The sequence below is a fragment of the Pararge aegeria genome, chromosome 5, assembly GCF_905163445.1.
Source record: "Pararge aegeria chromosome 5, ilParAegt1.1, whole genome shotgun sequence".
In the NCBI taxonomy this organism is placed as follows: Eukaryota; Metazoa; Arthropoda; class Insecta; order Lepidoptera; family Nymphalidae; genus Pararge; species Pararge aegeria.
The window spans coordinates 13428546-13444908 of NC_053184.1; the positions used below are offsets into that span (position 1 = coordinate 13428546).

At 36.3% G+C, this 16363-nt stretch overlaps 1 protein-coding gene across 2 annotated transcripts; it reads left to right on the forward strand.

The window, feature by feature from the left end:
- Positions 1–14698, forward strand: LOC120624144 (spondin-1-like). 2 transcript variants are annotated; one of them, XM_039890510.1, is made up of 16 exons: positions 1–49; positions 1674–1845; positions 2843–3069; positions 4288–4476; positions 5086–5292; positions 6828–7094; positions 7616–7781; positions 8355–8574; positions 9129–9341; positions 9731–9776; positions 9967–10152; positions 10332–10482; positions 10721–10900; positions 11344–11439; positions 13355–13446; positions 14422–14698. In XM_039890510.1, the coding sequence occupies exons 2-16, from the start codon at positions 1680–1682 to the stop codon at positions 14557–14559; spliced, it is 2544 nt and encodes an 847-aa protein (XP_039746444.1). In that variant the 5' UTR covers positions 1–49; positions 1674–1679; the 3' UTR covers positions 14560–14698. The 2 variants fall into 2 exon arrangements, with proteins under 2 accessions (XP_039746444.1, XP_039746445.1); XM_039890511.1 differs by lacking the exon at positions 13355–13446 and having other exon boundaries at positions 14422–14543.
- Positions 14699–16363: the final 1665 nt, after the last annotated feature.

Consider the following 16363-nt stretch of genomic DNA (forward strand, 5'->3'; position numbering starts at 1 on the left):
CGAGAAGGGCGGGCGGCTTTTCCTACGATCGCGTTTATGGCTCTTTTGTGTAAGTCGTAATTAGCCTTAATTACGAAAATCGCTTCAATACTACCTGAATATAGTAAAATATGCTAAGTATTGAGTTTTTTCATAAAATTAGGATCCGATTTTAGTTAGATAGTGAGCCGGTTAGTGACCTTTCTTTGTTTAAGATGCAACAGATTCAAGCCTTTGTTGTCAATAATGGACTGATATAGGTATCGTACCTATCATGTATTCACTATGTGAAATCTTACCTGTAGGTTAATTACCTATTGATTATACCTGCCCAGTATTATCGAAACTTATCGTATAATTTGATATTATCTTTTGCAATTTTTATGTTCAAAAAACCTGTGCAACTCTTCGCTTTATTAACATATTTAATTTCTTGTGCATTTGTTTGCTGTCCTGTATCTTTGCAAATACGATACGTATTACTTACTATATTTTATGTCTAAATAATAATAGAATTTACAGTTAGATAGATGATTGAATACGTAACTAAGTGCTGCAACTAATTCTCTTTTTAATTAATTAAAAAGAATTAAATCAAATTTTCTGATTTTGAATCTTAAGATAACTTTAAAGATCCCGAACAGAATAAGAGTTTCTCTATAAGTAGGTAAAAACTATTTTATTTGTGTTACAGCAGATCGAGCAACAATATTTTTTGTCGCATATTGATATGTTGTTGATCCTTTGTCATTTCTTTGTGATCTTCTCAGTAGTATCTGCTTCTGCTTTTGCGGTGTATGCACCTTACATGTGGAAAGTCGCGGGTTAGATTTCCAGCGTTGGTCAATTGATAATTTTTCTTTAAATTGACTTATGCAGTTCGGCAATGTCTTCTAAGCAGCAGGCAATCAATTTAAATATTAGAATATACCTATGTTATGCAGTAGTTAATTTTTCCTGGAGGAATATGCTGTGTCTCTCACCGTCCTGTGTATGTAGCTGCGTATGTAAGCTGTGCTTTAATGTATTTTCTCAAGATAGGTTTAGCGTGCATAATGAATATATCTTGCAAAGCTTCATGAGACTCATGAAACTTAATAATCTACCTCATCTAAGATCTTCAGACTACTACTCTTCACTGCCAGTGATGTGCATAGAGGGTATGTAAAAGGTATGCAGATCATATAAAATGAAGAAAGTCTCCAGTACGAGTTCAAATAAACTAAAGGATAGGCATTGTAAGAGTTATAAAAAGCCTACTCTTAAGTATTTATAACTCGTACTGCAGATTTTCTTCATTTTATATAATCTGCATACCCTTTGCATACCCTCTAGGCACGCCACTGTTCACTGCATAAAAGCATAGCACTACTAACTTTAATCTACCATCTGAAGGCTTTGCATTGGATTGACTATTTATAAATTTCAGGCGATAGGGTTAGTTAAAGCTATCTCTGCCATATCAGAGCATATGTCATAGAGCTTTCTGTGGCAGAGCTTGTCCGGAAAAGTATTTCCGCAATGCTTATTTTGATAAAGGGTTTGGTTAATGGTGTTATTTCCGATACAGACACTATAGGCTTAATACCCAAGCTTCTAGTTGACACAGGGTGCTCAGGACGTGTTCCTTGCACGTCTAATATTACTGAATGAAGGTCAAACCAACAAACACTTTTGTTTATATAATTTTGTAGCTGAACATGATGTTGGTGCTGCTGACGTTGTGTTTTTTGACTGGGACCGCTGCGTCCGCCCCAAAAGACAAGTGCGAGCACGCGCCCCTTCACGCCCAGCCGGCAGACGAACACTACAAGCTAAGCGTAGCCGGCAACCCGGACCTGTTCTTACCGGGAGAACTTTATATTGGTAATCTACCAATTTATAATTTGCGTACTTTTTTTTTTCTTTTAACTTGTCTTCTTTGTGTTATCGACGCGTAACTATTAGTGTAAACTTTATTTACACATTGTTAAGAAAATAATAAAGATACACCTACAAAAAGATAATTTAAATGTATTGAGTTTTTTTTTATATATTTTTAAAACATACTTTACACTAAAATGTAATAGATGGTTTATAATATAGGACAAGTTAGTAAAAATTTAAGTGCTATAAGCTCAATACAGGCGAGCCGCTCGGGGAAACAGCTGTGTGTGGGATGCTTCATAATAGATACATGAATTGTACAAATATTAAACGTGGGTCAATTTTGCAAACATGGTACTATATGCGAGAAAATGCTTTTATTTATCCATTTTATTTATTAAGTAGATAGGTATACATAATAACAATAGAAATATCAACATTGCGTAAAACGAAAGAATTGATATCTGGGTGTAGGTAAGACATATAGAATCCTAGATGTCTTACCTACATTCAGATTTATATCCAACCGATGATGATATCGAAATCTTTTATAGCCTTTATACAATAGCTTAATAGGCCTGCATAATGACCTATTCATTGTTGAAGTTTTAGTACCTAGTTGTGTCACTAAACACACAATCATGTACTATCACATTTACATCAAAACAAAAAATATTATTTGGTATAAACAAATATAATATTATCGTATTCCGGTCTGAATTTCATAGGTGACAATTTCATGATTGGAAGAGGTCTACCCTCAATAAAGGCGTTGGTTGGCCTTCAGTTTTTTTACAGTTTAGAATAAGAGTTAAAAAGGTTTTTACTATTAGATAAACAATTAAGTAATAGAAAAACCCACAATATGAAACTATATGGACAGCGTGAACTTTTTATTAAAATACTTACTTGAAATCATAGAATCTTAATTCTGTGCTTCAAAATATTTGATCGCCTCTGAAATGTTTATCTGTCTTAACGAATACCGTTTTTTTAGTGTCAGTTCAAGGAGTGGACAGCGGACAAGGCCCAACGCCATTCGGAAGTTTTGCAATATGGTCCGAAGTAGTGGAAGAAACTGAAAACGAGAAAACAAACAGTACAAAGATTATCAACTCCCATTCGTTTGGTACGTTTCAAGCGTATGACGCTCAAACTAAGTCGCACGAAACGTGCAAGTCAGCCGTGGAGAATGCAACAGCGCATCCTAAAACTGAAGTGCAAGTAAGTGAAATTCTTATATCCTTAAAATAATTCTTACTTTGAGGAAAGGGGAAATACTAAAATTTACCTACCTACTGAGTCATGAGTAGGTTACTGTAGGTACACTTGTTCAGTGTAGACTGTATTATACTTTCAAATCCCCCTTGAAACTCGTATTTTAAGAAGGATTAGGACCGTTTGTACGGGCGCTAATACGGCCAAAGCTTTTTCAGTTTCTTTGATGCCTCGACATAAAACCGTTTTACGTTATGATTTTAGCAATCGTTATATTATTTGAATATTTTATGTAGATACGTTGAGGATACCCAAGCATCCTAACGGTTTAGCTAGCTTATAGGTTTTATGTAGTTAAGTCTAATGTATATGTAGGTATAAGTCACAATATAACGGATATCCCATACAGTCTAAGATGGAAACATGTTAACCTGTTAGCCCCATACCTCTGATAGATTTGTATTTTATGCGCAGTGTAGTATGGGAACGCTTAATTGTTTCACGGTACTACTGTAAAGACTTTTTCTCTCGGTGACTCTGCGATTCTTTGCATATCAATGCTATTGGTTTGGAACCCCAGTGTCCATAAACCTTCAGAGCTATGTGCATCTAAATGGGCTAGTATGATCAGCTTCGCAATTTGAATCTTCTCATTTCTGATTTGGTCACTTATTTATGAGCATCGATTTCCTCAATCGATCATTTTATTGAATTTATGCTTTATTCAGTACCCACTAAAAATTGTGTTCTAACGGTATAATACGCATGAACACCGAAAGTTTTTTTTTTTAATAAATGTTATAAAATGATATATAAATTCCGATAAGCTTATGCAGCTAATGTTTAAGCAATTTATTCAAATAAATTAAATGAATTTCAAAGAAAGAAATAATAGCTAGCAGCTGTTTAAATGTTCATTAAGGAAGTATTATTTGAAAAAGTTATTCGTATAATTTAAATGATAGTCATAAAAATCCACCCATCCGCACTGAGCCAGCGTGGACGTCTAAGGTCTTAGAAACTTTTCTCAATGTGGGACGAGACCCGTACCCTGTGGTGGGCTGGTAATGGCTTGAGTTGATGATGATGAATTCGATAACTTCATTTATTTTTATCATCTTCAATTTTGCTTTATTTTTATCATTTATTCAAAAGTTTATTAACATTTCTTATGGTGGTAAATGATGCAATAGTATTTTAGATTACGGAACTGCCTTTTAATAGGTCATCTGGAGCGCACCCACAATCGCAGTGGACTCTTGCGTTCGGCTTTGCGCTCGTGCAACCCAAACAGAGGGGTCCAAGAGCTCAGTACTGGCGCGCAAACTTTGTCCTGCGCCCGTTACAGCCACTCTCAGCCGACAGCCTCCGATCCTCGAGCCGTGCTGTGCTTGTGATGAGGCGAAGTATGAGGTACGTAGGTATATAACTTAAATATAGATGTAAATTAAAACCGAAATAATACTTCAGATGCTATAGAGGTACATTGTTTACTGTCTCTGAATCTTAACTTTGAAAACAAAACGCTAATAGTCTTTTAGTAAACCATTGCCATAGTTTTTAATTCAAGAAATCAGATACAGCTCTAAAAGCACATGCTAAAGTAAAACCAGTAACTCTTGTAATTGTATTAGTTATGCGGCGTGTATTGTAAACGTGTCAGGGGAAAAGATAAAAATGTATCTTCTCCTATTAGTAATTTGAAAATAGGGGTAGACATCTCCTATTCCATATTCCCGTGCTTTAGCAGGTGGCCACGTTAATTATATTCCCTGTCAGGCGATATAATCGGTGGATATAGTTTTTGTCTCCTGCCTGTGCAACTTGCTAGCCCTGCTGGTGTTTCTAAGTGTATCGTATTCGCAGTAATATTGAACCCATACCCTTTAACGGTTTCTACATTCCATAGATATATCTGCAGATTATCGTGTCGAACTGGTTATCGGTACGAGTAACGAAAGTTTGTTTTAGCAATGGGTTTTTGATTTTCCATTTTAATACTTATTTTATTACATAATACAGGTTACATTCGAAGGGCTATGGTCCCGCAACACCCATCCCCGGGAGTTTCCCCCCGAGGGTGCGCGGGCGCATTTTGGTGACGTCATAGGCGCCTCTCACAACGCGCAATATCGCGTTTGGCAAGAAGGAAGAGTTGCTAGTATGGGTTTGCGTCGGCTAGCTGACGATGGCACCACCACAGCTCTTGAAAAAGAACTTAAGGCAGAGGCAAGGCTAAAATCATCTGTGACATATTCTATAGTGATTGTTTGATATTCATTTGAGAACATTTAATACAATTTGAAAAACTTACTGTGTTTACGCACAAGATTTTCACAATATACGTATATTTATATTTATATGAATTAATAGGTTGGTATTGAATCAGAGTGGGATTACTAAAGAGTAAATACTGATGAACGTTTTTGTTCATATTTTGTACTTTAGTGATACAGCTTTTTGCGGCAGCTCGCCTGGAGAAGAATTACCACCGTGCTTATTTCTGCCGTCAAGCATTATTGCTGTTTTCCGATGAGAAGGGCGCGTGGTTTCCGATGTAATTGAGGCACATGTGGCTTAGCGTCTAAGGTTGATGGACACAAGACAGAAATTTGTTTGACGTGTTGCATGCCCTAAGAAATGTTGCTTTATAGACTACGGTTTCACCAGGAAGGCGACGTTCTTGGCCCGACGATTCGACGGCCGACTGGCGCAGTGGGCAGCGACCCTGCTTTCAGAGTCCAAGGCCGTGGGTTCGATTCCCACAACTGGAAAATGTTTGTGTGATGAGCATTTGTGTTTTTCAGTGTCTGGGTGTCTATATGTATTTTCTCAGTATTTATGTATATATAATTCATAAAAATATTCATCAGCCATCTTAGTACCCATAACACAAGCTACGCTTACTTTGGGGCTAGGTGGCGATGCTAGGTGGTGTCGTAGTATATTTATTATTTATTTATTTATTATAATATAAAAAAACATATAACTAACGCGAAAACAAAAGTTGATCGCTAGCAGCAAACGGGTCACTTGCGTGGCGTATTCTTTATCTATATGTGGAATAAAGACTTTATCAAAATTCTAAATAATAAAATAACCAATATATAACTAGATATATCATACATAGCTTATAACAGTCCACTACTGGTCTTAAGGCTTGTTCCAACGAGACGGTTTGCAGATAATCGTATTCGCATGTACTGTTTTTGTAATTATTAATATGTATGTATATTCTTAGAGTTTTGCGCACCGCTATAAGGATTCATATGTGAGCCAATTCCTCATAATGGTTGTCTGGAAGAAACCACTATAAGTGATAAGCCGCCTTTGTTACACAAATTTAATTGATTTGTACCTTTGTTCTCTTTTATTTATTTTTTCTTGTGTGCAATAAAGTATTTTTGATTGATTGGTTAATTAATAATCACCACTCAAGACAGACGGGTTGGTGATCGCAGTAGATGGTAGTAAGGCACTGCTGCCCGCTCTCGGTTATATTTCCTTAGTCGCCTCGTACCACATACGCGGGAAGAGGATTGGTGGTGACCAATGCATTCAAATTCAAATTCAAAATTCATTTATTTCAAGTAGGCCTACTTTAACAGCACTTTTGAAACTTCAAGCATGTCGGTTTGTAGTTACTCTACCGGTTCCGAAAGCAGATTCTACCGAGCCGGCAAGAAACTCAGTAGTTGCTCTACTCCTACATTCTGATCTGGCGTCACCACGCGGCACATATAATCTTAATTTTTTTCTTCTAGAGTGATCGCATCCGCACAATAATTAAAGCCCGTGGTATATCATGGCAGCAAGTCGCTGGGGCGGGCATTCCTAGTACATTCGCAGTGTTCAGAGTGGACGCTAAACATCACCTCGTCTCTCTCGCCGCGAAGTTAGCGCCATCTCCTGATTGGATCGTGGGAGTTTCAGCGCTAGAGCTGTGCAACGCGAACTGCACTTGGCGTCGGTCTGCTATTTTACCTCTGTACCCTTATGACGCTGGCACCGATAATGGCCTCAGTTATATGGTTAGTATATTTTATCGTGCGACGCGTTATAAACGTTCTATCATCATCATGTCAACCAATGGACATCAACTGCTGGACATAGGCCTTTTATATGGAGTTCCTAATTCCACGGACTTACTCTTCACTAACTTTGTTCAAGGCCGGGTGTTAGTGTAATGCCCTATTTGATTGTACGAGAGCTCCCCTCAAATCCATATAAGTAATTTATATGATTTATAACTTCATTTTCGGCTAATTTGCTCAAATACAAATCAATCTTTGAAAATAACCATCGATATGCAAATAAATATTATTGTAAATGAAATAAATTAACTTTTTATGTAATACCTGCGTAATTAAATTCTCATTTCATTCTATTTTTCTTTACAATATTTGTGCGTAACAATGGTTTAGGTACGACATTAGCTCTTGTACCTAAATATTTATACTTTAAAAAAAGCTTTGTTCCATAATTCTCTAATGGAAAAAGACTGGTTCAGTTAAATACAATGGGGTTATACATTTATTATGTCATTTACTAGTCCCGCCGGAGCCCGACTATTCCACAAGCACCAGTGCGAGCTCTTAGACCGGAATGGCCTCGTGATGCACGCTCACCTTTCTACAGCTCGACGGGAGAAATGCGGCCAATCGCTCGCCTAAGACTATCACGACTTCGACTTTATGAGAAGAGCTGTGATACTACAGGTAACGTTACCTTTATTAATAAGTATTGATTTCATTAGAGCGTTCCATAAGCTACCGTTATAAGTTCGTTTTTAATATGTAGCTATTTTAGCTTGTTTAAGCAACTCAAATGTGAGACTTAACCAAGAACAACTTACATCCATACTAAGGATTTTCTCCTAAAATAATGCTTTGTAAATGCTAAACATCTATTATTGACTATGAAGCCATGCTATTCGTTACGTCAGTGATACGTTTTATAAAAAGATTGCGATTATCAAGTTATAGTTATACATAGTTATTAACCTCTCAGAATGAGATGGCCACTACACTGGCCAAGCGCGGGTTGGTAGCCTTCGGGCGCCCATGACAACATGGAGAACTCTTAGGCATGCAGGTTCCCCCACGATGTTTCCTTCGGCGTTGAAGCAAGTGATATTTAATTGCTCCCAGGGATCAAACTCTCTCCCCTGAAAGGCTAGCTGAAGTTTTGTTTTAGCCGAGGCGTTCACGCCCAGTAGATAAAACTTTGGCTCTCAGGTATAAAATATTCAAGCCTAAGCGTACTATATAATCAAAATATCTGGTTCTCAGAGCTCGTTGGTGAACAAATTCCGGAAAACATTGTTAGTAGTGGTGGCGGAGCGTGTGCCACCCACGCCTGGGGCCCGTGGGGTGCGTGCAGCGTAACGTGTGGGGAAGGTCTCGCGGCCCGGCAGAGACACTATGTGTGGCCTGGGAAAGCGAAGGCTGACGCTTGCAGGATATCTCTTACTGAATACCGTCCGTGTCGTGGACCGAGGATGCATTGCAGGTAGACATTAATAAATAAATGTTGGATTTTTTAATGTATATACACTAAATATCGCTAAATTATCGCAACTACAGATGACATTGTGCATTAAGACGCTTGGCAGAAAAGCTTTGCATTAAGCAGAAATACATAATATTATTAGTTACCTACCGACTGCCGAAAGCGAGACAACTCAGACAGACGTTTTATATATGAGTAGGAATCCAGAAATACCTTATTAAAGACCGATAAGAGCATTAAAGTTATACAGTTACTCGCAATTCATTTTTATAGAACGTGTAACCGAATTACGTTGTACTGTAGAAGGGTGCATAAGTATATTTCACAAGGAATCACCCTGTAAAAAAGGAATAATATATATATATAAATCAAAAGGAGAATGCATGATTGTTTTGATTTGTCAAATTCCAGAATAGTAAAACTTAACGAAGTAAAATTTCACTCTAAAGGCAATTCAATAAATCAATTCTATCACAGATGACGCATTCAAGCTATAGCTTGACTTTAACAAAACAAAAGCGCAAGTCGGTCATGTATAAAATTTCTTGTCTTAGGGTTAAATCAGACTACGAGCCGGACCCCGCGGAATCGACAGGTCCGTGCGCAATGTCCACGTGGTCAGAGTGGTCCCCGTGCTCGGGATGTGGAGTACGAGCACGTACTCGCCACTACTTAGTACCGCGCGCACACAAGCGATGTCACGTAGGCTTTCGAGCGCGCACTGTCATGAGCCAAGCAATGCCTTGTGAAGCCGGACCTTGTATTGGGTTTGTAAAAACTACCTCTACCTATTTTCAGTAGGTTTACACATGCATCTCGAATAACGCTTTTGATTTCGTCGAATAGGAACTTTCCAACTTTTATTTCAAATCTTACTCACTTTAAACAAATTATGACACCATCAAGGAATGAGATTATATAAACAGAATACCCAATAAGGGTATTTATTTTAATATAATTACTTTCTGCATTCTTGCATATTTACATCCTACGTAATACGTTATACGTTCTTTATTCGCTCAATTACAAGCAACCACGCAGCAGTTGCCATATGCTACATATGCTACACACAGCACATTGATTCTAGAAGCTGAAACATTATTTATGTATTGACTTGAATTGCGCGTGGAAGATAAAATCTTACATTTCTTTGCAGACCTGGCGATCCAGTAAACGCCACAAACTACGATTGGTTTTATTTAGTAAGTCTATGTGATACTGTAGTATTAAACAGAGTGTCTTTATGACGTAAAATTATTCCTTGATGAGCCTCTATTTAACTGCTGGTGTATTAATTGTTTTAAGGATTTGGAAGCTTTTAGAGATAGGCACAGAGTTTTTGAGAACTTGGAGAATGTAATACTGGGATAAAGCCATTTTGAACTTTTCCAGGAAAATCCTAAACCAGATTGCAGGGTAACACCCTGGGGTGGTTGGTCACCGTGTTCTGCTCGATGTGGTCGGGGTAAACGAATTCGTACTCGTCTCTTTGTATCACAAGACTTACTCGTGCAAAAGGAACTTACTCGACGGCTCTTGATGACTTGGAACCAAAGATTTGCTGAACTACAGGATATTGTGAGTTACTTCATTTATTTACCAGTTGTATTTATTTTATTTACCTTTATAAAGTAGCTCGTTTCCGTGTCAAATAAAGGTGTTACATTCTTCTGAGGAAAATAAACACGCATATATTTTGCATGAATGCAATTTACTCTTGCACAAGACAATTCTTTAGGTTGTGTTTGCCCTGACAGGAACTTCCGTTTGAAAATGTGACAATCGAGGATCCTAAAATAGAGTCACTAGTGCAGGAGCATTTGGATCGCTGTCAGTTTACCTTGACGCAGCAGGAGGCCCTATGTGATGGAGAAGACACTAACTGTGAAAACGAAACCTTTTCAGAAGGTAAGATAATATTCTGGTTAGTGTGTAAATCAATACAATTCTAAATTGACATGGCCATATGTTACTTAATAACATTTAACACAGAGACTTTGCCACAAGTTTTGCATAACTGTTGTGGCTTTAATGTTACTGTTCCAAAATGTTGCATTAGGAATTTCTGTCTGAATTTATATCTAGGAAATCACCAAGCATGTTCTGTGTTGTTTTTTCTCCTAACTGGTTAATGCTTTTTTCTCAGAAGTGTGCAATCTGCCAGTCTCTGTGGGACCATGTCGTGGATACGATGAGCGTTGGTTTTTCGATTCATCGCGAGGGAATTGTGAGCCTTTTGGGTACACGGGTTGTGGTGGTAACGCCAACAACTTCCGCAGTAGGGAAATCTGTACGCGAGTGTGCCACAATAATACAGGTGTTACAGGTGAGTTTGAAGAAATTTTGTAGTGAAGCTATTGTTTGTGCAAGGTATAATTGTTTTTCATTGCAGATCAAGCTCGATCTTTAGGCCTATGTTTCGGGCATCGATTAATAATATCGATTGTTTAATCTTTTACTGTAGTTAAAGCGAGTAACATCTAACTGAGCAGCGATATATAGTTTTTATGATAGGTACTCGATCGCTTTCTTTCTTTCATGGTATTTTCTAGCAGAATTTAAATCTTTTTAACTTTGGAGTAACGTTATTCTTTCCAATGTTTCAAGTTTCTATGCAATTGTCTTAACTTTTTGTCTAAACTTTACTTTGGAGTAATGTTTTTCTGTGCAATATTTTCGAGTGATGTTCACATGAAAACTTACACTAAAGCCATAATAATCCTTTATTGTGATGCAAGAGATTTTCTAATTGTTAATCTATGTAACCAGTTACCTCATCGCTAATAGAAGCAAGCACAAAGAAAATTAAAGCTACCCCTTCAACGGAGGATAATGAAGTTATGCCGAACGATGCTCCACCGCCCGGTAAGTGGATTTAAATTACCAGGGTGAGATTATTAATGCAGTGAGGATAGCAATTTATTTATTGACGAGACAAAAAATAAATAAAAATCTGTTTTGGACAATCTATCAAAATTTTCAAAATACATTAAATGTACGGAAATCTTTCAGTTACCGTTTTATTATAAGTGTACATATTAAGGAATAGATACTCTTTTATCACAGAGCAACACAACACCTATCATCTCTCGATAAAGTTTTTAGAGTTCGACTTTATTGAGGGCAGATTTTCAAATTCAGTAAAACGTTTGAAAATAAAAATGGGATAAGTTGCTTCGGAGCTAAATTTGACATTATAGCGAAAGCAAATTAGTGACATGTCATAAATTAGTGACATCTGCATATCGTCTGCGAAAGGTGCAGAACTCATTTGTGGGACTGAGTATACGCTTTTATAATATGATTCCTAAGGTAATTTTGGACCTATCAATGCATAAGTTTAAAGAATGTGTTAAAACACATTTATTACAGCGAGGTTATTATACAATTGATGAATTTCTTAATGACAAGGTTGCTTGGAAGCATCCGGCTCCGCTTTCATCTCTCACAAGATAGAAAAATGAATTTAAAAATGTAAAATGTAAATTGTTAATGTTGGAAAAAAGCAACTGCTGAGTTTCTTGCCGGCTTCTTCTCGGTAGAATCTGCCTTCCGAACCGTTGGTAGAGTCACTACACACAGACAGACTTGACGTTTCAAAAGTGCTTATATTAGGCCTACTTGAAATAAATGAATTTTGAATTTTGAATTTTTGCAAATAAATTCATAAAATGATTTGTTACAGCAAATTAAGTTAATTATATCTACAGATTGGGTGTTAAGCATTACAATTGTTGATACCCTTTATAAGACCTAGTACCTATAAAGTTACGTTCTCACATCAATTTAGAGCAAGATAGATATAAATAATTATATTGGAAAGTAGGTACATACCTACTAACTATTCATATAAATGTTCGTACATTTATATTCCATTGAAAGCCTATGCCTAGAGCTGAATAGCCTATTTCACAAACATAGAATACTGCTCTAGCATACTACGTTTATGGCCTATTTACATTCCCCAACGCTCATGACATGTTTACGTTTAAAAGCTTTCAACTTGTATACTTGTAGGTCGTATCTATTATGAGAAAAACTGCAGTAGCCTTTGATATTACTAGTTAGAAAGCGATTTATGTCTATGTAGGAAGTAAGTATGAGTATTTATAGTTTATTGAAAAGTAAGCGAGAATCTTGCATCGCGATTTTTATCTTGTTTTTATCAATTTCGAAAATCGGGATACCTTATTAACAAAGAGAAGTTTTAAAAGGTGCGTCCTCGAGGAAATCGTTTTATTAAAAAATTTAAGAGAAATTCTCATTGAGCTAAATGTTATAGCAAAATATAGTCTTAATAAAATGACAGAACAGACGCGTATATAATGGACTTATATTGTCTGTAATTTCGTCTCAGTCAAAATGAACAGCAACAGCTTTTGATCCGAGACCCCAAACAATTTTTTCCCATTCGAAGTAAAAGAAGAGTGTAACTCGATCATAAAATTGTATCCTGCCATTTTATCCTCGACTAAAAAATCCTCACCTTTGCGGCTCGGGATAAACATCTTGGATGAAATAAATTGTTTGTTGCCCTTGTGGCACACTTCTATTTTTAACTGTGTAGAACTAGTCTAAGTCCATAAATTAACATAGGTAGTTTAACTTCTTTCAACCCTATTTATCCAGCACTTATCTCCATTGTATAGTCGTATTAATTTAGAACGAAGCTAGTATCATTGTGATGGAAATATAAAATATCTTAAATCATATTCATAAGGCAGTAATGAATAAATAAGTAAGTTTTGTTTATCATGCGCGCGACCGGTCACTCCGGTAGACGTCAACTGTGAGATGGGTCCGTGGCTGGGATGGAGCGAGTGTTTCGGGGAATGTGACTTCGCAGTCAAACTCAATTACAGACACATTCTTGTGAGTACGAATAACTTATTATTCGATTTATATCGAAAACATACTCGTAACAGAAACAACCGTCATGACGTCGCGTCGGATGTTTGTAGAATTTATTTATTTATAATATGATCATCTTTGTAAAACGAGACATTAGTCATTTTATTTTATTGCATATCTACGAAGTACCTGCCACTTAAACTTTCCTAGTTTAACGTGGTAGGTACTTCGTGCCTACTTGCTATTTGTTTTAACTTGACATGCGTGGCGTGGCGTCAGGTTGTGTGTTACGAGTGTCGGGCTTGCTATTACATCCCTAGCCAATTCACTCGCATCATCTTGCAGCACCGTAGACTTTAACTGGGACATTATTGGCAATCTTCCATCTCATCCTATACCACGCCATACGTGTTGAGTCGAATCTAATTTTAGTATGTAATTTATCCTACGCGACGCGATGTTGGGTGTTAGTAATGTGTTTCTGGGCTTACAAATTACAACGATTTGATTCGATTCAACACGCCTGGCGTGGTGTGTTTTGTACCTTGTGGATTTAGTAGATTTTTGTACCTATATTATAAATTTTAAATAATCGGTTGTTAACGTTTTGACTGCTTTAAAACTTACCTGCCTTTAAGTAATCAAATAATAAAATCAACTAAGTATATAGGTATATCTGTATGAAGTTCATAAGACGGTAATTTGCATGTTATCAAGATTCAACTGAAAATTATCCGAATACATGTTGGAAGAACCCTTTCTTCATACATTCGGATTGCACTACTTTACAATGTACCTAATACCTATATCCTTGCGAACTACTAATTATTTTTCGAATTACGTAGGATCAGCTTTCTGGTATATTCTGGCCATTAGGTCGGGTCTTGAGCGACTCAGATCTTCGTTCACGAATGTCTAATCAGCGCTTTCTAAAGACGGCCGCGAGGAAACAATAATAAGTAAATTTTATTAATAAGATTTATTTTTGATTTTCAGCGTCAACCCTCTGGGTCAGGAAAAACGTGTCATAAGGTTATGAAAAGTCGCATTTGTAAACCAACGCACTGCAAAAAACATCTTTTGAACATAAATAATTCATCGGAAATGTACAATGGCGATGAACATGATTATTAAATGGCTTTAGTGTTTTATTGTATTTAGTATGAATCTGTGATAGGCAGTAAATAGATATATTAATAATTCAAATAAATAAATGTATCCTCTAAAAATGTTCAATACATGCAACAATTTATTAGATTTCTGTCTGTTATATTATTTGTTATAGAAAATATTTAAATCCTTATATATTAATTAATATTAACTCATACGCTAAAAATGTAAAGAGAAATAAATTCCTAAGAGAAAATATTGTGGTGTCATTTTACTATTTTTTTTTTTCATGGGAAAACAGTACCTACTATTACACATAAGAGTAATGCCGTATTTTTATATCACATTAACCAATTTGCCGAATACCTTGTCTTCCATCTAGCCCAAGCAAAGAGACGTTACGTCTAGCATTTAACCTACGACTTGCAAAATCAATATTACTTAGAAGAAATGGGGACTAACTAATTATATTTAAGTATAAATATAGTAAATAGTTTTGGTCTCACTTTTGTAAACTCAACGCAAGGTACAAAAATACACGAATATAATTGGTATATTAGGTTCTACATCATAATAGATACATACTGGTTTTAGTATATGATTGATGAATACAAAAGTAGATTCATTCAATGGCGTGAACTTTTGTATTCATCAAGAATGAATGGAAGTCGGGTCGGTAATATGGCACATGTGACATGTCAACACCAAGCATGTTATTGGACTCAACACAACCTAGCTAACCTTATACCATTTTATGTTGACTAACTTATTGAGAGTTCTCCTATCGAACGGTAATACCTAATAACGCGTGTTATTTTTTGACTATTCTGAATCTCGGTATAATACATAATAAACATTTTTTTATTGATAATGTTACAATGAAACGAATAACTAAACTATACAGTAAAGGTCATGCCCGTGTAAAATAGTGCCAATTACAAAATAAATAAAGCATCCATCCAAATAACCTTAGTAGTAATAGTAGTAGCTATGCGTGACAAAGCTTGTCACATGAGGTTTAACATCTACTCCTCAGATTGTATGGATACACGGTGGCCTTTTGCAGGTCGTATCCCTCGCATACCCTGCAAAGTGTTGCAATGTTTACAGACGATGGGAATTCACTTACCATGGTGGGCCATCTGCTTTGTTCATCAATTATTACTATAGGTATAAAAAAACCGGTGGATTTTCCATTCTGTCACATCTTTGCAACCGTGACGCTATGGTGTAATTTAGACTGGTAATTGAGGGTAAACAATGTAAGCCAAAAAATGGCGGATCAGGTTTTTTTTCAGAACTCCTTCAATATGTGTAACAAATGAAAGTGCTTCGCTAATAGAATATGACAAATTTCAAATACAACATGACCGCCATCACAAAATGTAGTTTTTTTTAAATCATATAGGTATCTCTCAATATGCGCTTATGGGCTTAGCTAACAGAATATTATGCACTATGGCAAATTTTAAATAAAAGATGGCCGACACCCTTGAAAAAGCAAATTACTTTGTTTTCACAATTCCGTCAATATGGGTATGAAATGATAGGGATCTGTTTTAATAGAATAATTTACACACCATTGAAAGACGAGGATTTTTTAAATTTTTAATTTCAGATTCATCATAATTACTCATTGTTACTTCATTCATAATAACTTACACTATTTCGAGTTTGGACCCGAATTGTTGTTAATAATTTGGAAAGAAATTCACACGTCGCGCCGCGTGCATTTTTCGTGTGTTCCCAATTATTTTCTATTTTTATTTTTGTAGAAACAACAATAATTATCTAAGTACATAGTTTACTTAAAGACTGTCTCAATTGT

Bases quoted from the DNA above. Each gene is read 5' to 3' on its own strand.
- LOC120624144 (XM_039890510.1), top strand. From the start codon at position 1,680: ATGATGTTGGTGCTGCTGACGTTGTGTTTTTTGACTGGGACCGCTGCG. The intron at 4,477-5,085 runs GTACGTAGGTAT...TACATAATACAG, and splicing joins GTGATGAGGCGAAGTATGAG to GTTACATTCGAAGGGCTATG. The intron at 8,575-9,128 runs GTAGACATTAAT...TTCTTGTCTTAG, and splicing joins GGACCGAGGATGCATTGCAG to GGTTAAATCAGACTACGAGC.